Source organism: Vanellus vanellus, assembly GCF_965231255.1.
Source record: "Vanellus vanellus genome assembly, chromosome: 21".
In the NCBI taxonomy this organism is placed as follows: Eukaryota; Metazoa; Chordata; class Aves; order Charadriiformes; family Charadriidae; genus Vanellus; species Vanellus vanellus.
The window spans coordinates 6,749,691-6,771,145 of record NC_138926.1 but is presented as its reverse complement, the minus strand read 5'-3'; the positions used below and the strand labels follow the sequence as shown (position 1 = coordinate 6,771,145).

The window sequence follows — 21,455 nt, the reverse complement described above, 5'->3', positions numbered from 1 at the left end:
GCGGCTAATGCTGAGCTTGACTGAAAATCAGACTAGCCGTAAATTCACATTTCTACTTCCTGAAATTGCAAGGTGTGGCGCTGGGGTACAAAACAGCCTGAGGAAAGAAACGACTGCCTACCATCTTCTGACTAAAAAGTATGAAATGCTGCTGCCTGGAGCGAAACAAACCCAGGGGCTGGTACAACTGCCTGTAGGACGGTCTCTTCCTGTGCAAAGGGGAATTGCAAAGCTACCTGTGCCTGCCCGGTGCCCTTGTAAATAGGGTAAATAGGACCTGGGGGAATGGAAGTGGCAAGTAGCTTTGTGTAATTCTCTCCAGCTCCTGCCATAGAGCCGGGCAACCAAAGTGAAGCAGTGAAGTGTTTTCCCCGTTGCTAAGGGCCGTGTCACCAGCAAGCCCATAACTGCTATGGGTCGCGACAACTCTCTGTCTTATGCACAAGACAAGGACTCGGTCCCTCTCACCAGTAGTATTAATAAAGAAGTAGAGCTTAACGGGCTGTTTACAAATACAGCATTTAGAAGAGGCTGCTTGTTACCCCAGATGGTGAGATATCACCAATGCATACAAGGCCGTATCACCCCAACAAGTGGCACGTGCATATATTATGGTACGCTGGGCCCCAACACTAGGCTTTGTGGAGGACTTCGATACCTCCCAGCACAAGGGTGAATCTCACCTGAAAGCAAGTGCTGAAGTGGAAAGGAGACAGCATGTCAAAGCTCAGGAGTGCTAAGGACTCTTGAAAGCTGCAGGTTTTTTGAGGTAGGAAGCCCTTTCCTTGGGAGTGGGTGCTTGTAAGATCAAGCCCTTCAGGGCTTATGGCATGGTTTCGGGGAACACTGGGTATAAAATCCCCCAAGTGGCTGTGCTACCCTGTAAAACTGTTTGCTCCCAGGGTGATTCATGGCCAAGCAGTGATCAGTGTCTTTATTTACTGTCTTAGAATTCTACATATTTATGCAGCTAAAGGTATGAGGGCGTATACACTGGCAGCTGCAGAGCGCATGAAATTGCTACGGAGACTTGATGCCAAGGAACACAGAGGAAAGGTAATACGGACTACTTTCTCCTGCAAACAGCGGTGTTTGGGGTGGTCACAGGCTTTTCGTGGCTGACAGCAACTGGTGCCCTGTAAAACCCATCTCTGTCTTTCTGTTGCTGCAAAGGAAACCTTGGGCATTGATATGCCTTGCTTAGGTGCCTCTGGCAGGATCCTAAAATTAGGTGGAATGAGAATGTCCTTTTTCTCTTTTCAGCCCATGGTTCATAGAGTGATCTAAGACAACACTGGTCCAGGAAAATATGTGCATGTCAGCAGTAGTGTCTGAGGCCAAAGGTTTTAGGACCAACAGATTTGTGCAAAGAGTGTTGCACCTGACACAAACAGTGTTTCAAAAATGCTGGACTTGGGTTGTCATCCAAATTAGGGCTGAAGAACACTAGAGGGAGTTTAGCAGGAGCTGCGAAATGCCCCCATCTCGTGATGCCATGGGTCCTAATCTGTGGGTTTCAAAATCTGCCTGTGAGCGGCCTTTGGTTTCTGCACCACAGTCCCTGGGGTTCTAGATACCATTCAGCCCAGACTACCTTTCCCTGCTCTTTGTTTTGTGATAGCATCTGCTTCTAGACTCTCACATTTTATTTGCTGTGGTGCTGTTTTCAGACTCCTCTGCTGGTGGCCGTCACTGCCAGGCAGCCAGCTATTGTCTATGATTTGATCCAGACAGGAGCAGATGTCAATGCTGTAGACAACAAAGGGCAATCAGCTTTACATCTTGCTGCAACATACGGGTATGCCCAAGTTCTTCAGGTAGGAAAAGCTTTTATGGTTTTAATTGCTAGCAATATAAGCCTAGAATAAAGTCTCAATATTGGTGTCTTTAAACAACTGTCTCAGAATGCAAGATGTCAGTAAGCAATGAAGACTGACCAAAGTCTCCTTTTCCATTAGGAAATCGACTTCCCCCGTTGCGCCTGTTTTAGGACTATACTTGCAGTTAACATCAGCCTCCTGTTACAGAGGAAATGGCTTTAGTGTATCTGTGGGGGAAAAGAAATTCTTTCTGCAGGTCATGGCTCTGAATCTGCTGATGGCAGGCCAGGCAGAGTGGGCTTGCTCTGGCTCGAGCCCCCAGTGTTTTACTGATGCCTGCGTTGGAGAGGGTTCCCCAGAGGCTGAAGGCAGCTGTGGGGTGTGAGGAGAGGGAGCAATAATACCAGTGTGAAACCCTCTCCCCGATGTCAGTGTCATCCAGACGGGAGCAATGAATTGTGTCCAGACTCAAGCCAGCTGAAGAGAGAGCAGATGTGACCCTGCAGACAGAGCCGGCACAGGCACAGCCTTCAAAATGAGACACGTTTTTCAGACTTCATGCAAAACCAAGATCTATCGAGATATTCCAGGGCATGAGAGAAACTAGACCCTCCTGTATGGCCAGAATCTGCTAGAGATTTTGTGGCTTATATAACTAGGTCTTCGCTAGTCTATAGCTTCACGCATCTTTCTGTAGGCAGGGTCTACATCTAAGTTGTGTGCCAGCCAGACTGTAACAGCCTTGAGGAGCAAATCGGCGCATTAGAAAAGGCACTGTGGGAATTTTGGAAGGGTTTACATGGCAGAGATAAGCGTATTGGAATGTGTCTCTTAAATGCTTAGCTATTGGCCATAAAATGGAATTAATAAAATGTGCCTTCCTTGATTTACGTCATGACTGAGTATAGGCAGCTTCAATGCAGAGTTTTATTGCAGCAGCATGGCTGCCGGTGAGTTAACCTGAGGGCAGTGCACAGGGTCCTCCGAGGATGAGGGATGTGCCAGTGGAAGTACCAGGGGGTACCTGGCATGCTGACAGTCCATCTCCAGTACTCGTTAACTCTGCGTCGCACACACCCTGTGTTGAGTCATAAGCAGGCAGTTAATGAGTAACATTGTGAGTTCTCTGGAAAACAGGTGTTTCATTCAGTGGGGAAACGTGTTTTACATCCAGATGATTCCAACAAAGCCTCCCAGAGGGCCTTGTGGTGGATTGTGTTTTGCTTGGGTGTTTTGAGTTTGTTTTTTTTCCCTTGACATAAAAAGGGAAAATGCACCCAGGCTTGCTTCTTAGTGCAGCCAAGGCCATGAAATGCTTTATGGTTAGTTAGTTAGTTTGTTTATTTTTTTTTTCTAATGGATTAACACTCTAATCTCTAATTATCACGCAGCTCAGAGCTGCTTGACAATATTTGATCTGTATATATTATATTATTGTTATGAAAGTAGAGCACAAGCCCTAACTGTTCTGGATAATGTCTCAGCAGAAGGATTTTGTCCTGCACTTCGTCTAACTTGATAAGGGTCTGGATTGGTCACTGCACTGCAAAAATTCTCAGCCAAGATGTGAACAACTTGCTTTATTCAATCAAGAGCAAAAAATGCATTATCTGTAATAAGATAGACAAGGAGCTGTTTGGCTGCATCACATCGAATCTATAATTTTCCTAAGTTAAAGAGTTTTAAAATTTTTGCTCGTTGCTAAATCTAAGCAATGCTCATCTCCAGATCACCATTTCATGCCATTTATAGGCTCTGCATCCTCATTGCTACAGCCATTGTAACAAGCTGTGGTTTTAACCTGTCACAGTGCTGCACTTCTGCTGCACGCTAAAAAGAAAAAGTAAATAAATCCGGTCTGAGAATTTCCAATGTCAGCAAACTTTTAGGTAATAAAGTTCGGCTGCACATGTTGAGGAGAGATTTTCATTTATTCTTGCCAAGAATAACTCAGAATAAATATGATTTGGTGTTATTCGTGCCTTTGCTTAATCTAGGGTGAAAGCAAGGAGGGTAGCACTCTTGAGCTGGGGGTAATGACTTAATTTTACTGTTTTGAACTGAGAATCTAATAGGATGCTATACTTAGGAGGGGTTTAAGAAACTAGGGAACGTGATCATGTTGTCTAACCCTGAGTGTCCCTGTTAGGAAATAGATTCACAGCACTGAAATCTAGTGTCAAATAAGGGCTTAGTTTGTAGTTAAATGATAATTATCTGGTTGTTTGTTTTAAAATTTTGTTAGTTTTGACTGAATTTTGGCTTAGACAGACAGTATTCTGCTGATCTAAAGTTTTCCATTTCTCTGTTGCTTCTAGGTTATACTGTCGCTAGGTTTCCCTCTTGATTTAGAAATGAAGGATTTTGAAGGTAAAACCCTTTGTACAAATATTTTATAGTGGTATCAAAAAAATGAAAAATTGTATTGGCTATCTCACTGACCGATGCTCACTGGTATTTGGTGGTGTGCTAGGAGTCCAGAATGGTGTCTGAAACTGCCTGCTGGTGAGTCGTCACTGTGCGCTCAAATGCCACAGAATTCAATGGTGCTGATGATTCAGTGGTGATTAAATCAATGGCACAATTGGAACTGTGTGCATGCTGGAGTGCCCCAGAAAGTGTCTATACAGCCAATGTGGTACCTTTGGAACCAGAGAAGGGCTTGTACGTTAACAACACACGTGCAGAGATGCATATGCTCTCCCCACCAGCCCTTGCTTCCTCTCTGTACGTTGGTATCTTCGTCAGGACTGTTGTTACCTTCCTCCCGTACTTGCTTTTCCAGGCCATACCCCACTCCACTGTGCTGTTCTGGCCCACAATGCCCTACTCCGGGAGCAGGGTGGCCAGATGCTGACAGAGGAGCAGCAGAAAGACCTTCAGCACCAGAGTGAAGAGCTGGAGTCCTGTATCCATCTCCTGGTACAGACAGGAGCTTCCATTTACAGCCGGGTAAGGGTTCGGCTCAGTTATCCATGTGCCGTTTGTATGGGAACTCTCCCCTGTCTGGTGCTTGTGCTACGCTCAAACTATAGAACTGAAGAAGGAATGAACTGCTGACAGAAGGACCAAGTCTGTTCCCCTTTCAAGTGATGGCTTGCAGAGTTAGTTGCTGCCTTTTCTTGCAGCCTGAAGGAAACACTGGACAGTAAGAGGACCACTGAAGGGAAGCAGGTGCTCCACATTAGCTGCAGAGCTGGCCTGGACTTCTCTCCGATGGGTTTATATAATATCTTCAGGCTGTTCTGCAGAACGTTTCTTATTTTGTTTGGGTTTTTTTCTGTTTTTAAATAGGATGTGAAAAGCAACAAGACAGTTCTTCATTATACAGTCCAGGATGGGAACATCTCCCTGCTCAGATACTTCTTGGAGCTGAATGCTTTCAAGTCCAAGGATTTTGTCAACAACAAGGTGAGTCAGGCCCTGCGTGGACAGAATTTGTATGCACATCCACAGGCAGACGAGATGCTGAGTAGTGTGAGAGCTGTGCTGCGGTGGGAGATCTGTGGGGTCCTGCAGAAACCAGTTATTCTCTTCCAACACACTTTTTTTTTTTCTGGAGGGAAAGAGCAACAGTTTGTCAATCTGAACTTTTTTTTTTTTAACCTGAAACTGCATTTTCCAGTAAATAGACACTTCACCTGGAAAACAGTGACTGGCTTGAACTCTGAGTTGTGTTGTGAAACGCAGGCCACTCTCCCAGCAGGCAGAAGCTGACAGAATGAGAGAACAAGATAACCAGGGAAGAGGAAAGACGTCAGAAGTAGCTACTTGAGGAGGAACATGAACTTTATTACATTAGGCTGAAGATTGAGGAAACACATCTGCAATGATGCAGTGGTTTGCTATTGGCAGCAACGTAATACTGAAAGATGGCAGTTTAGGGTAGCCATGTGCCAAGTAATCTCTCCTGTCAAACTTGCCGTCCATAGGAAAGATGAAGCTCCTATTTCAGTTAAGGGAGTTGGTGACTCTTTCTGCTTTAAATGTTATTGGCAAGTTTTCTGGCTCTGTTTGTGCCTGGGCACAAACTGGTTATTGCGATGGCTGCCTGCGAGTTTGAGCCTGGATTATCAAAATATTCACAGGGTCCACCAAACCCTAACAGCTGCCAGGAGCAGTAACAGAAGACAGACATGTGCTACAGGCAGTAAGCCAGTGGCTTGCATTGCCAGGCAGGAGAAGCATGGGGAAACCAGCTCTCTGAAGCCAGGCAGCATCCTTGCTGAGCATGCGGGAGCCTAGGCACTGTGGCAACTAGGCCACCTCTGACTCTGGGGGCTGCAGACCCCGCTTTAGGCACTCTATACAACTCTGCTTACTCAAGTGAAGTTTTGCTAACATTGGTTCCTCAGTGCAGGGTTTCTGGAGGCACAGCCGTTCCTAGGTTTTATAAAGCAAGCTAGAAACCTTCTCAGCGTTGCTGTTGTGTCGCCCATCCCCTTGCTGCCCCATACTTCACCTCTGAGCAGATACCAAGCAGTGACACTATCTTGCAGATGTATCAGTTTCACCCATCCTCCTAGGTAAAACTCCTGACATTCCTGTGCCTTAGCCGAGACATCGCTCTGCACCATCAGCCAGAGCTTTGGCTCTTGACTAGCTGCCCCCTCTCAGCAAGAATGAGTGGGTGTTTCTGGGTGTTTCTGCAGAAGGGTACCCTTGAGCAGGAAAGGACACAGGGAGGGGAGGACAAGGCTAGGGCTCCCTGTTTTGGGAGGGTCAGCGCATTAGCTTTTCATTTCAGCAGTTTCAGTGTCTTAGCCTTGCTCGTACTGCCTAGAGCATCCACATGCTTGCATCCATCAGAAAGGAATTGAAGGTTTTCTGTCAGCTCAGTTACTCACTTGGGAAGCAGATACTGGGCAGCTTCACTTTTTTTTTCCCCCTACAGATTTCTGTTGGACTGGAGGAAACATGTTTTGCTTTGCGTATGTGGGTAATAACACTGAGCTTCTGTCTTTCTGCACAGTGAAGGGCCTTATGCTACCTTTTCACTACATTCTTTCTGTATCTTTTAAGACCCATTAGGCAGGTGCTAGCTTGTCCGTGGGAGTCTGCTGTTGTCTCTTGATCACAATCCTGTGAGAGCTTCCTGCTGTGATAGGATCACTTGAAGTCTTCAGTCTTGTTGGTGAGCTGTCTGGGACAGTGAGAAATATGATGGCAAGGTTGTCTGATACCCATCCTGGCTTTTTCGCTCTTCCAAGTATGAAGAAAACAAGAAAACAGGGATGTTGGAGTCCATGTTTTGGCTTCCCTGGCTCACCCACTGCTTGCTGTGTTTGTCTCGTTCCAAATCCATTTCCTTGTGGATTTCGCAGTGAGAAAAGTATTGAGGCCTTTGAGGTATTTTTCACCTGAGGGATTCCTAGAGCCCACATATTGCTGCTCTGGACCGTTGTCTCACATAAGCCCTTTTAAAGTCAATGGGAAGCATCAAGATCAGGCATTGTCAGATTGCCTTGTTTCCTTAGCCCCAAGCCTGGATTTGAAAGCTATCGAGTGCTCCTGCCACAAAGATGTGGCAAACACACACAGATGTTTCCATTTTAATGAGAAGTCCTATAAAGCCCTTGTAACTATTCCTTGACTCTACGGGATCGTAAAATTGACAAGGATCTGCTTGTTCAGGCCTTGTAAAAAATGCCTTGTCTGAGAATAGCTGTTAAAATTTTCTCTTTTGTTTTGTGCTTCAATGTCCCTTATGTCTCAGTGTTAAACAGGACCTGAAAATCATTTGTATACCTTTTAACAACTGGAATACATGTTGCAATTTGTATCCAATCATTCCAAGTTCATGACAGTGTATGATCATTTCAGAGAGAAAAAAAATATACAGCTGCCTAAATGAGACTTCTTGCAGACTAAAAATACCTTGCCTTATGTATTATTAGGTTTTTCTCATTTAAAACCGTTACCAGTCATACCTGACTAGGCAGGGGCACGGATTTCTACACGGTCTGATGATACGAGAGCTTTTCTGCAACAAATTGCATCAAGTTCCATCCTGCGCCCCCCCGTGGCTTCACAACCATTTTTGTCTATCGTTTCTGTGCAAATCCTGTTCCTGAAAAAGCTGGAGTCAATACATGCTGAAGTAGGCCCTTGACCTCAGCACTCTTCATAAAGATAGTGCCATGAAAATAAAGCCAAGCATTACCTTCAGCACTCTGGGAAGGAACTAGGAGAAGGTTTGGAGTCTGGCATGATTTATTTTGTCTGTTGCAGAGCCGAGCCACCTGCAGCCCTGTTTGGTTCACAGTACACAAAGTCACTGAGGGACACAGGCTGCCGGACCTCTGGCTCAGCTGAACCACTGGGACAGCTTGGTACCTTTCAAAGCACCTCTTTTTAATGCCATGAGTTTGGTGACCTGGGAGGACTCACAGTCAAAGATGCCTGCTATCCAAGGGATCAGTCTGAGCCTCACATATAACCTATACACTATTGGGTCTGCCTTTCACTTCTGTCGAGGTTTCTTTGCGACTTTCTGGGACTTGCAAGTGATTGTAAAAGGGAGTGGTGGAGCTGCATGGAGCACAAATGAATCTACTGTTATCGATCCTTGCACAGCCCATGTGTGATGGGTAACACAGCATAATGTGTTTTGTGTCCCTCAGACTGACTTAAATGTTTCCCAGTGAAATAGTTCCTATTGTTTCTCCTGGGTAAATATGCATGTTTCATGGCCTCCATCCTTCTCTTTTTCAAATAAGTCACCAGGTCTCTTGCTTGCATGAGGGTACGATTTAGCAGGGGGTTGCAGAGTGATTAGGAATGTTGCTGATACAGGACTGTTAGCTAGCTGTACCCAAAGCATCAAAGCCCCCCAGTTTGTAGTGCCCTATCAGAGACAAAAACCTAAATCTACTAATCTGCTGCATGAGCAGCCATACATAGGAGAAACAGTGCAGGGATACTCCCTCACCTCCCGGTAAGTAATCATGGGAAGCTTCTTCAGCTCTCATTTCACAAGTCTCCGGTTCTGAGTAGGTGGCACAGCTTGTCAGGAGGATTCTCTTTTTTTCTTCTTCTTCTTTTTCTTCTACTGCATTAGGCACACGGCAACACAGCTTTGCATATGGCAGCTGCATTGCCTCATGACAAGAACCAGAAAGAAATCGTCCAGTTGCTCCTTGACCATGGGGCAGACCCAAGCATCCGAAACTTAGACAACGATCAGCCAATCCACATGGCTCCTTCTGGAAAAGCTGGGGATCAGGTACATGATCTGCATTGCGGCCTAACACATCTGTGCACCCCACAGCTCTCTGTCCTTACCAGGGGAACAGTGAGGCCAAGTCATATTACACAGGTCTGACGTTGCAGTGGCGCAGGCTTGGGGGTTCCCCACTTCAGTAACCCCATAATCGAGGAGCACAAAGCAAGCATTAGCTGGTACTCCAAATACAACTGAGGAGATATCAACATGTAGTTCTTTCATAATGGCAGCAGATCTCAAGGGGTGATCAGGTTTCATGCCTACAGATACAAAAAGGCTTCTGGAGCTCATTGTAGTCCCCGATATGTTTGTATGTGTATTTAGTTACACATATACATGTATATAAGTGTGTGTATGTATGTACTGGGGTGTCTGTATGCACAGTTTCAGATGGTACATTATGAACTTCTACATTTTTTTGCAGGTTAGGCATTTGCTGAAGAAAGGGAAAGTTGCATCTGCATTCATTTCCTGTCGCCAAAATGCCAGATCCTAGCTTGCCTGCAATTTCTGGAATGGCTTCAACTTCAGCTTGCTAATTGCACAAGGCCTCTTGGAAAAACTGTGAGGATGGTTAACCAACATGTCCCTGCTCCTAGAGTCTTTAAACCAGGGGGGATGACAGTGTTTCTCAACCTGTGGCCCATCAGTAGCATGTAAGATATCAGAAGATGAGCTTTCAAACAGTTGAAAACTTTATACTGTTATCAAAAAAATACTAATAAACCTCAAGCATTGCTTGCAAGCAAGGAGGCAAGCAAAGCAAATGGCTGTTACAGAGATAAGCAAATGTTCAAAGTACAGCCAACCTTTGATTTGGTGGCAACTGAAACCCATGGAGGTGACAGAACACAAGATGGTAGTTCGGCTATAAAAGGTTGAGAAATACTGCCCTTGAACTGTGTGTGCCTCTTGTTAGGTCCTGTAGAGAGGTACTGGTTGAAATGCTGAAGCCTTTGTGATGCACAAGTACCTTCATTGTTCCTGCTAGCCTGGGGACGCTGGAACCTGAGGGGAGGCAAAAGACTGGACGGAAGAGGTCAGGTCAGCCTAAGGCATCAGCCATGGCTGTATTTCACCTGAGTGAACGGATATCCGAACTGAAGAGCCCCAAACAAGGGTTCCTGCAAGCTGCTACTACCCCATTTCTTAGCACTTTGTGGAAGAAAGCTGAAGCAGCTGTCCATTGCCACAGCCTCTCACCCCACCCCAAAAAAACAGAAAACAGATGCTTGTAAAAGCAAGTCCATGGGGCAGGTTCTCAGCAGCCCAGGATCATGTGGCTCCTGAGTGTTTCCCAGCGAAGGAATTCCTCTTTGAGACCTCTGATCCAATCCAAGTCTCCGGCTCTGGCAAAGAATAGCCCTGGAAGCACCTCAGAGTGGGGAGCTGAGCCCTCACCGGAGCTAATGCTTGTGTAGGAGACAGAGGCTTCCTTTGGGTCTTCAACAGCTTTTAGACATGGACAGGGTAGAAAACCTTTGAGCTGTGTGAGCCTGTACACAGCGGGGTCAGAGTGCAATGTGGTAGGTGCTCTCCTATTCCCATTCTTATCTAAGGGGGTGTTTTAATAGATTCTTCTTATTCTTTCTGTGAAATGATTTGTGAATTGCTGTGCAATCGACCAGCAACGGTGTCTCTGCTGGGTCAATAGGATTGAAGGTAGATGCCTGAAGAGAGTGAAAGCCATTTTTTGACAACCGTTTCACAGAGGGTGTCTCATCTTCAGTACACATTCTGAATTATAGTTTGCTGATTTCTCAATGTTGCACAAGTTATTTTTTTCTAACAGGACTAAACAATAAGATGAAGGGCGGATGTCTTAAATCACTGCAGTAACTTCCTTGATCACCCAACTGACTGACTCAATGGGATGGGGTTTTCTAAAGCACTTGTCAGTCTTGAAGACCTGGACTGTTTAAACAACTGTTTAGCAGACTTGAACAAAAGCTCTTAAGAAATACAGGCATCTTCTTGACTTTCTCAGCCTTCTCTACTGTTTTGCTATTGCTTACAAACCTGCCAACATCCACTGACAATAAAGCAGACATGTATTTGCATGTGTTTGCATAAATTTGCATGTATCTGGGCATAGGCCAGCAAAAGCATGTCCTTTCCTATTTTGAAGGGATGTTATAACAAGCCTTGCATTGAGCGATAACTGCATTGGTGAGTTAGTACCATGTGTCAGGACAAAATGGTCAATAAAATATCAATTTCTTGAACTTGCTAGCAGCAAAACTGTGAAACTGTGACCAGCATGTGGCATGGGATACACTAGGGAAAATGTAAAAAGATTTTTGCCATCTGGAAATGTCTATGAGATGACAGAAGTCCTTTTGCAGCAAGTGAAAAAAATACATGAGCTGTTTTCTAGAGTGGCTTCGTCTCTTTATTGTTTCACCTGCCTGCTGTTGGATGTTTAATACAGAGCAATGCCATCAGTGACTTGCAATCTGTAAACATCACCATCTCCAGAATATCAGGGAAAATATCGATCTGGGGAGCGATGGAAGTGGCTTCATTCAGAGCATCACCCTGGTAGCCTGCATTACTCAGAGTTGATAGATGAGATCTGCAGAGGGGAGATGCCATGACCAGCCCAGGAAGGATGCATTCTCTCCACAGGCACGTCTGTGTTCAGCTTCCCAAAGCTCATACATTAGAGGCCTGCTCTGAAGCCAGCCACAATCAACAAGCTGTTCATATTGTCTTTGGACTGGATCCACGAGACAGTTGGAGGCTGCTGCATGTAAAGCACCTTTCCCTGTCATGAGAGCCAGTTCCTGGCCTGTGTATCAAGAAAATTCCTTTTAAGGCTCAAAGGTGGCCTGAGTGCTGTGTCTTCTGTGCTGGGGTGCATTTCATTGTTTTGGGCAGTATCTTAGTTCACAGTTAACCCCTTGATTTTTTATTACTATTTCAGGGGAAATGTACCTTTTATAACCTTAGTGGTACTGGCAGTGTGTGATACCCCTTTATTTGTACAGTTTATCTCTTCCTACCCGTGGCTTTGGATAAGTTGCTAATAACAAAGGCTTGTTATCACCAAACAAATGTTCTGAAGTGGCACTATAGAAAAGTCACCAGTCGGTTGGCAAGGAAAACCTTTTGATCAAATACTCTGTGCCACTGGTAAAGAACTTGAAAATAAGAACCTTTTATTTTCTCTATAACTGCGGGTTACTTCTGGAGTTATTCATGGCTTTTGTAAGAATGGGGTGATCCTCGCTTTTGTGTAAACATGTGGTTATATAGGCTGGCAGGGACTGATGAAATGCCAGTGTTTCGGTAGTGCTGTGCCAGCTCCATTGGGGATATGACCCAAGCTACTTTCCTTTAACCTCCTGCCTTTTTTTTTTTTCTGAGTGGGTGGGGGGGTAGTAAAGGAGGAGAAGAATAATGCACAATCAACCTTTTGAATAGTCCTCCTCTGTTGTTTTTTGTCCTTTCTTATGTCCACAAGACATCATTGTGTCAACAGCCAGCAGGCTTTTACTTGCACTGCAAGTGTCACCTGGAGCTATTGACATGGAGTTGGGGAATGGTGTTTAAAACATGTTTGCAGTCCCTGGCATGGGGAATTGCAAAACAACTGGAGAAAGAGCTGCAGAGAAAGAGGAAGAGGCTGCAAGGGATGGAGGACAGTGCTACTTACTTAATGGAAGCTGTTAGAGTCCGGACCCCAGTGCATAGAAATGTTTTGCTGGAAATATCCTTGTCCCAGCAGAACAGTTGGTAATTTCAGAGCAGCTGGTCCCCAGCCAATAGCTGTTAAATATCTGCTGTCTTTAAGAACACTGCATGGTCCCATCTTGGTGCCTCAGCCACCTGCAAGCCCTGGAAGTGTGGAAGCTCAGTGGTGAGACAAGCCCAGCCCTCCAAGAGACAGCTTCCCCCACTGGAGAGGTGCTCTTTTGGCCTGAGGCAACATCCAAGGAGCAGAAATACTAATGTGATGTAGGGTGGTCTGTAGTGCTCATGCTCACACTGCCCTTCCTAAGTGGTCATGCCTAAACAGCAGCCATAGGCTCAACGGGCACTGCACACCACAGTCTGCACAGAGCAGTCCTCTTTGGAGACACAGCATAACCACTGACAGCTGTACAGACCTGTGCCACAATATACTGATAAATGTGCAATCTGCTGATAACGTATTAGATTTATATATCTGCCTGATAGGGAGGTGAGAGATGTGTTGTTAGACTGAAATACTTGACTTCCGTGCTGGCACAGTTGTGTAGATTGGGATATTACGAGCCTTGCTGTAAAATGTGTTAATATGAGCGCTCTCCTTGTTGAATGCTTACTTATTATTTTCACATGCTCTTTCCTGTGCTGTATAAGAACACCTCTTCTTGGCTCTGTTCAGCTCAGGCCAACTTTGCCAACCCATGGGGAGGACGTGGCCACCCAATTCCCACTAGAAGCCTCAAGTATCTTGCCTCAACCTTATCTTCTTGTGACTCTTTCATATTGGTGATAAAGGGCTTTGACACGTGGCTGAAGGTGTGCCCACTCCTCAAGCAGCAGGCAGGAGCAGGCAGCACTAAGCAAGCTGTGGAGCAGACTGGGGCAGTAGAAGTGTAACCCTCCAGTGAGGTAACACTGAGGGGCTGAAGCACTACTAAAATGGCAATAGAGTGTCTCTGCACAGGGGTAATCACAGCTTGAACTGCAGCAAAGACACAGCTGTTAACTCCTATTTATAAGCTTTCTGTGACTGAATGTTTTATCACTTGGGACAACTCTGAGATTAATCAGGTAACAACAGGGGAGAGGGGAAGATATTATTTAAAGTTCTCAAAGTATTTTAAAGCAAGTTTTGGAAAAAAAAAGCTGCTGTCCTACATAAAGTAAAGGAACTGGATGTTGGAAAGGTACAGTTATCTTTGTGTAATCCCCTTGTCTAGCATGACAAAAATGAAACATCCTGTCCAGGGACCTGGACGGAACATGGAAAAAATGCCCTTTTTAGCTCATATAAAACTTAAAGCGAAGAGAACCCTGGAGCCTGCATGGGAGGTAACAGCTCCGTTTTCTGATTAAGGTGGGCTTAGAAGTTTGAAATAACTGGCATTATATAAATATTTTTTAAAGTTTCTTTAAAAAAAAAAAAAAATTTACTCATAGTTCATCATAGATTTCACAGGGTGAGGAAATACTCCTTATTTTTTTTGGTAGAATGAAGGAAACCTCCCTGTTTGCCAGCCAGATATATCTGTCTTGCATCCTCGCCCATATGGGTAATTTGAGCTCTGGGGAGAGGGAAGCTTTTCAGTTAACTGTAGAAGCGTCTGGAGGAGAAGGTAAGCATACTGCTAGTTAAATTACGTATTTGTCTTCAAGGGTGTAGTTAGTTTTTTCATTTGCGTTGGATTTAATATGGAGAGATGCTTCTTTCTTTCCGGTCTGGGTGCTCAGCTGAGAAACCGGGGGCTTGGCAGTCTGCCTCACCAAGTGGTATTAAAAGGAGGTGAGACACAGTCTTAGAAAGGTCTGGATTTGTGCAAGAAACAGGGAATCCTCAGGTATGATAACTTTCCCATTATCTGCTTAAAAAAATAGTCACTTATCTCCTGTTCAGTTGATTATGCTGAAAGGCGGAGAAAACCTAATATCAACAGACCAAACTATACAAAGGGCTGCTGAACTACAGCAGCCTCTCACTGAAACTCTGCCCTCACGGGGAACTGGTGTTGAGCAGCAGCCAAAGGCGTTTGGTACTGGATTCAACCTCTGTGCAGGCCTGAGGGCCCTTTCTGGCACATGACCGAGGGGCTAAGCCCTGAGCTTGCATGGGAAACAGCGGTTTCCCTTTTCTGCAAGAACCGCTAGAGAATATCATCACTGCAGCCTGAGCAGAAGCGGTGGCTAAGAAGGTGCAGATCCATCTCTGAGCAGGGTGCTGCACAGCTTTCTCTCTGGATAGCGTGCTGGGTGCTGAGATACTCAAAGACCTTTTATCTGCCGGAAAAGGTAAGCAAGACCTTTCATATTGCTGAGTAATTGCTCCTTGTGTAGGTTGCTGAGAGTCTCTCTTCCTCACCTTTGCAAGAATAGGGTCAGGATCCTGGATCATTAGCAGAGAAGAGCACTGACATCTAGCACACGAGGAACAAACAGGCTTCAGCATACGTACCAAATTATTTATTCGTATCAAAAAGAGCTGGCTTAATGATGTGTTTGGTAAGGCAGCTTAGGATTTCTTTAAAAAACAACAACAGAAACAAACAGGAAAAAAAACCCACACCTAAACCACCATAACAACATCAAAATACCCCTGACCATACAAGACAGAGGACTAATGTAGTGATATCATGTAGAAAATGTGTGAGTAGTGAAGAATAAACTGGACTGTGTGAGGCAGTGTAACTTTGCATAGTTCACGGGCAATTAATCTGATTTGGATACAGTGGATGTGTAAAACCACAGTCCCCATTAGCTATAGCAGATGTCACAGTTCCTATCCCTTCTGAAGAAGTCGTCAGCCATGGCCATGGGTGGTAGGTAGTCCAGGCAGTCCGTGCTGGGGCAGGGGAAGTACTGCGGGACCCTGTTGTCCACATGCTGGGAGCCACAGGCGGTGCAGCAGCAGGCAGTGGTGGCGTATGGGGAAGGGGTATGGCAGGACCACTCCTCCACAGGGTAGTCATAGGTCTTGGTGTCCAGAGCAGAGGGTGGGCTGTAGGTCAGCGGGGTGAAAGGGGATAGCTGAGGAGGAGAGCAGCTATAGTTTAATGGGCTGGACAGATCAGCTGAATTGGGAGATCCAGGAGCCTAGAGTTCAAGAGAATAAAACAAACAAAAAAACCAAAAACAACAACAACAAAACAACACAGGACATTTCAGGGTGACATTTGGAAAAATGCAGACAGCAGCCAGAATTTCCACACCATTGCCTTTCTCAGGAGGCTCTGTCTACCTGGAGAGATGGTTCAGTCCTTGGAGGCTTAAACCCAAGAGGCAGTTCCTGTGACGTTACTGTTAACAGGGAGCTTCTCTGTGAGTTAGACAGCTGCTAGCAGGAACTGGGCTATTCTTTGCGGGAAATCTACCAGATCTTTAGAAAGGACATTCCCTATTCTGCAGCCTCTCTCTAGGTTTGGCTGGGCCTCCCTATACTCTGCTCCCAACAGGAAACCATGCAGAAGTCTACACGAGCAGCCTGCATTGCTGTGGCTGTACCCCATGTCCCTAAAAGCAGCCACATTTCCAAATTAGCTTGCTGCTGTTCTGACCCAGGATGTGACTCCCTTCCCCATTTTCCCTCTGAGCATGCCTGTGGCTGTTCCCCTGGGACACAAAGCTTACCAGGTCCTGGTTAAAACAGAGTGGGACTGGCTGGAAAGCATCTGAGGTGTAGTGCGAGGGTGGCTGGAAAGCACTGAAGGCTGGGTCTAAGGGTGCCTCTGTCTGAAGACAGGAATCTACCAGCTGCTCCAAATAGCTAGGGCTTTCTTCGCAGGAGAGACAATTCGAAAACTGCCATGATGGACAATAGTTGGGAACAGAAGAGATGGGTTCTGCATCAAAAGGTGCTAGGAGAGGAGGCAAACAAGATAGTAGCAGATTATTCAGTATCTGTCTTCACAAAGGGCAGGTGTTGCCCTAGGTCAGGTTTCAGTACTCTCGTATGTTCAGTAGCCCTATGGATTTAGACAAAGATAAATGCCCTTCAAGTTCAGGGTGAGTTTTCTAGGGAAGCAGACACCAGGAGGAAGATGCTTAAAAGCATGCAAATAATGTGGGAACTTTCATTCCCTTGATACGCTCCAAAGCTCTTTAAATACTGCTGGAAACATTTCTGGCTCCAGCCATTTTGGACGGGGATCCAGCTAGAAACTCCCTCAGGCTCTTGACCCTCTGGCCTCCCTTCAGATGTCAACTGTTTACAGTCCTAGAAGCTTGCCATGCAGTGATTTACACTTCACAGCCTGGCGGATGGCTTCCGCCTTTACCTCACCCAGTCCCCAGATGCAGGGTATCTGCAGGAAGAAGGGGATAACCGAGAAATGGTTTTCTCTTTTATCCTTCAGACAGGAGATAAACTTCTGAGCAGACAAAATGGAGCAAGTCAGTGATAACGTGGCGTTCCGTCCACGTAGTGTTACTGGCAAAAGCGCGAATTTCTAGAAAGCTGTAGGGTCAGACTCACTGTACTGCAACATGCTTACTGGGGCTATGAAAACTCGCAGCAGATCTGACTTTGCAGAATTATTATCCTTCCATGCAGTGTTCAAATACGGCTAAAAGCAAAGCCCTGTCCACATGGAGGGCCACAGGTCAGAAGGCAATGGAACTGCATGTGGGTAGAGTCACTCAGAGTCGTAATTGTTTGCAGGTTCAAGGTGGCAGTGTTTAGCTGGATGCGGGGAGGAAGTGAGAAGCACCCAAAATACATAATCAGATGGAGACTTTCCAGCCTGAAAAAGCCTTGGTATGTCTCACGTTTCTGTATTAACATAAGCAAATTGATTCCTAAATATTGATGACTTAATCATTTCCCTGTCCATACAATGTATATATTCACACCTGCCCAACCTTTTAGGTCTCTCTGCTTTGGCTGCAGAATAATTGAAGGATCTGTAAGCCCAAAGTCCTATTCCCCCCACCCAGAAAGTGGCCCTTTCCTTGGATATTCACAGGCAGGAGGAAGAAACTCTTTGTGTTGCTGAAAACCTGACACTCCCCTCGATCCTATGGATGCTGCCAGGAGAGAGAGAACAGCTAATTCTGCTGGAGCTCAGCAAAGTGCTCCAGGGCGATCTGACCCACTAGCTCCAGTCGAACCCACAGACTGCAGCCTGGAGAAGGTGATGCCAGCAGTGTTATTCCCTAGGGGCTGAGCATCCCTTCCTGAGGGGATCTCACTCCTTACTGTGGGAAGAATAAAGTGCACATGAGAGCTTGTGAGCGTGCACCTAACAGGCTTTTAAGTACCCTGCTGGCCTCACGGCATCCTCATCTGCATTTCATGGGCTCCTTTCAGGTGCCGATTGGCTGCGTTGCAGGTTATCTGGTAGTGCCTGCCTCAGCCAAGGGCTGGAAAGACTCCGGGCTGGGGGAAAAATTTGGAAGGGGGTGGGAAGGGACGTGGATGGGGCTTTGTACCAACCTGGGTGAGGAGGAGACAGAGACTCTGAAAACTGGATGCTGCTGCTGCTCCAAGAAACCTGACCAAAGAGAAGGGAAGAAAAGGAATTGTATACACTGTAACACAGGAGCATTTTTCTGTGTGCTGAGGTAAGTCAGGATTTCACTTCAGCCTATTTATGTAAATCCTATTTACCTCATGGCTGTGACCTGGAAAACTTCCCTAGCATAGACTGAGCAAGATTAACATGCATAACATGATTTTTCCCTGAGCCTGTAACGGCACTGGAGAAGCACAACACCGACCTGTTGTAAAGCCCTTGATAGAGCACCTTGCTACTGTGCTCTTCCTACTGCATTATGAAAGTTAAGTCGGCAAAGACCTGGCTGCCTTTGAAACTAACGTGTTCATTTCCAGGCCATGAATTCCACAGTGGGGGGATCCCACTCACTGAGAACGAGTAATTAATAAATTGTAGCGATAACTCTTGAAACATGACTAACACAATTGCAGGTACCCCATGGCTGGGCATCACACTGGGCCGCTGGACTTGGTGTTGCTGTCATTTGGGAACCAGCTCTGACATCGCTCCCCACTCTAACACAGCTACGTGGACAGTCTCTTTTTCTGAGGGATGCTGGAAGCTGAAGTGGACAGATCAATCTGTTCTAGGAGCCTGACCTGCCGGAGGGGAGAAAGCCACCCCAAAAGCAACGGGAGTTTTGATGCTTGTTGTTCAAGACCAGGATTTTACTCTGCAAATACAAATACTGGTTTTTTTCCTCAGTTTTAATTCATACAGACTTCTGCTTCATTTCCTTTATTCAAAATGCTCTTGAGTTAGTGGATCATTTCCCTAGCAACAACTTCCCAACACATCCTCGTGCATTTACTTCATTAAATAGTGGCTATTCTGAGCTGAAAGAGCCTGTAAGACTATCCCTTTTCTCTTTGCCTGCAGATGTGCAATGAGGCATACAGAGCCATCCCACCAGCAGCAGAATTTTTCAGGTTTGGCTTTTTTCAGTGCCCAGAGGCAGCTTATCCTGCTGGCCCTAAATTCTAGGGCCTCTCCAAGACAACATGTACCTTTTGCAGATCACAAAGGTAACCTCCTGCACTGCCACTTTTTACTTTTTTCCTGTGTGGGCAAAGCAAGTGCTGTGTAAAGTCGCCACGGGAAGCGAAAACCAGTTCCACGCAGCCCTGTGACACCTGGCTGCGATGAAGAGGCTGCTTCGGTTAGGGCTGGAGGGGAGGAGTGACCCAGCATTTCCAAAGCCCGGCAGTTTTGTGCACTGTTGACCAAGGCCTCTCTGCCTGTGGCTTGCAGGCTGATCGGCTTTTTGTGCAATCAGCTGCAATGAGGTACAGGAGGTGGGAGATGAAATCTGAAAACCATCCAAAGCTGTAAAGTCATGAATCGGGAAGAAGTAATCATTTACTAAGCTCTTTATGCAAAACTCTAGAGTGGCTGGAGCTAGAGGACTCCTACAAAGACTGGAAGAGAGAGAGAGAGCAGACGTGTGTGTGTGTGTACACAGAGAGATCCTTGTCCTCTCCTTTAGAAGGGATGGGGCTAGGCATTGCCCAGATGGTACTGAAAAACGTTGGGAGACCTGAATTCAGTCAAGCACGCTTGAATATTATGCTACGGAGCCCTAATGGAGCAGGATGGAGCCTTGCTTAAGGGGTCTTTGCCCATGCCTTGTTTTCTTCCTTTCTGCTAGCCAAAATTTGGGGCTGTTGCTAAGTCCCAGATTCCCACACCCTCTCTGCTGCCTGGGAGCTGTTGGAGGCATTGCACCTCTGGTGCCTTCATTTCCTGCCTGATGGACCTGGACAAGAGAGAGCCTCCAGGGGAAGGCGGTGGCTGAAAGCAGCTTCATGGGGGGCTGAGACTTGTGGAACACGGGGAGGTTAGGGGAGCTTTGGTGTGACAGAGCTTTGTACTGATTGCTCCTCAAAGCTGCACAGGTCAGCTCGAAGGCGTGCCCTGAGTGTATGCTTCACCCAATGCTGCAACGCAGTTTGGTGCACACTTAGCCGAGCCACGGCACATTTTAAATGGGGGCAGTGACCGTGGCCTGCCTTATTCATCCAGCATAATTATACTGGAGTTGCTGTGATAACTGTAAGTTGGACTGAAATTTGTCTGTGTGATCCTTCCATTCCAGAGGGAGTTACGTTTCCGGAGCACCAGCTCTGCTTTCTCCCTGTACTAATGGCTGAGACCATCACCTGTTTAGATCACTGCTGCAGTTACCCTGGCTGAAAGTTCTTCTCACCCATCCTCACCAACCTGTTACACACAGACTTCAGCAGTCTCCTTGGCCCAGAGATTACAGTCTTAGCAAAAAAGATTCAGAGAGAAGAGATAAAGCAGACACCAAAAAATTTTTACTTACCCCTGAACCAGTTGCTGCTTGTCGTGCTCTCCTCTGCTGCAGTAACTCCTTAACTGTAATCTTTACTCTAACACCTTGATACACCTTGGGCTTTCCTGAAAGAATTTGTAGGAAAACACTTTACAAGATGGGAGACTTTCAGAGCATACAGCAAATCCAGAATGTTTTCAGGCATGCTCTACATGGAGTTTACTGGAGTAAACAGATGATTAATTGGTCACTGTTAAGTCACTTGTAATCACAGTTTATAGCCCTCCTTAACACCTGCTACTCAAGCTTGTGACAAGCAGACATTTATGAAAAAGTTGGTGTGGATTATATTTAGCAATCATGCATGTTTTGTTTTTTACTATCTCCTTCCCCCCCCCCCCCCCCCAGGTGTCCTAATACCAAGCTCCATCTGGTGCTACTGTTGAATTTATTTAAATTCCTATGATATTTGCCACTCTTAGGACCTGAAAATAAATGTGGGGAGAACTTCACCTTGCAGATAAAGACCAGGAATAAAACAATGGAAATATGCATGCAGTTACTGAGAGATAAACAAAACACAAATAAAACAACTGCTTTCATGAATCACTTCTTGCCTAGATTATTTCTTTATTTTGCTCATTCTGTACAACTCCCATTCACTGCAAACAAACATTTAGGATGTCTTTAATCCAGCCAAAACCAATCAGCAATCATCAGTCACTACCTGATGAGGGATTTTTACTACAGGAAATGGTAAAGTATTTACCTATTCTGAAAAATCGCTTTCACTTGCTGTACTTAAAGCTAAAATACTTGAAGTCTCTGGCAGTTCTGTTTCTGACCTAACTTTCTGTGATTATTTTCATCCTACAAACACTAGCATGGTCTCATCCTGCAGCCAGCTGTTCCTCAGTGGAGGCAGCTGGTTGCAG

At 45.8% G+C, this 21,455-nt stretch overlaps 1 protein-coding gene across 1 annotated transcript; it reads left to right on the top strand.

The window, feature by feature from the left end:
- Positions 1–564: 564 nt before the first annotated feature.
- LOC309680341 (NF-kappa-B inhibitor delta-like) lies at positions 565–9,541 on the top strand (the record flags this gene model as incomplete). Its single annotated transcript, XM_082493905.1, has 8 exons — positions 565–614; positions 903–1,056; positions 1,671–1,817; positions 4,139–4,190; positions 4,606–4,772; positions 5,115–5,231; positions 8,881–9,045; positions 9,470–9,541. 8 exons carry the CDS (start codon positions 565–567, stop codon positions 9,539–9,541), a joined length of 924 nt encoding a protein of 307 aa, XP_082350031.1.
- Positions 9,542–21,455: the final 11,914 nt, after the last annotated feature.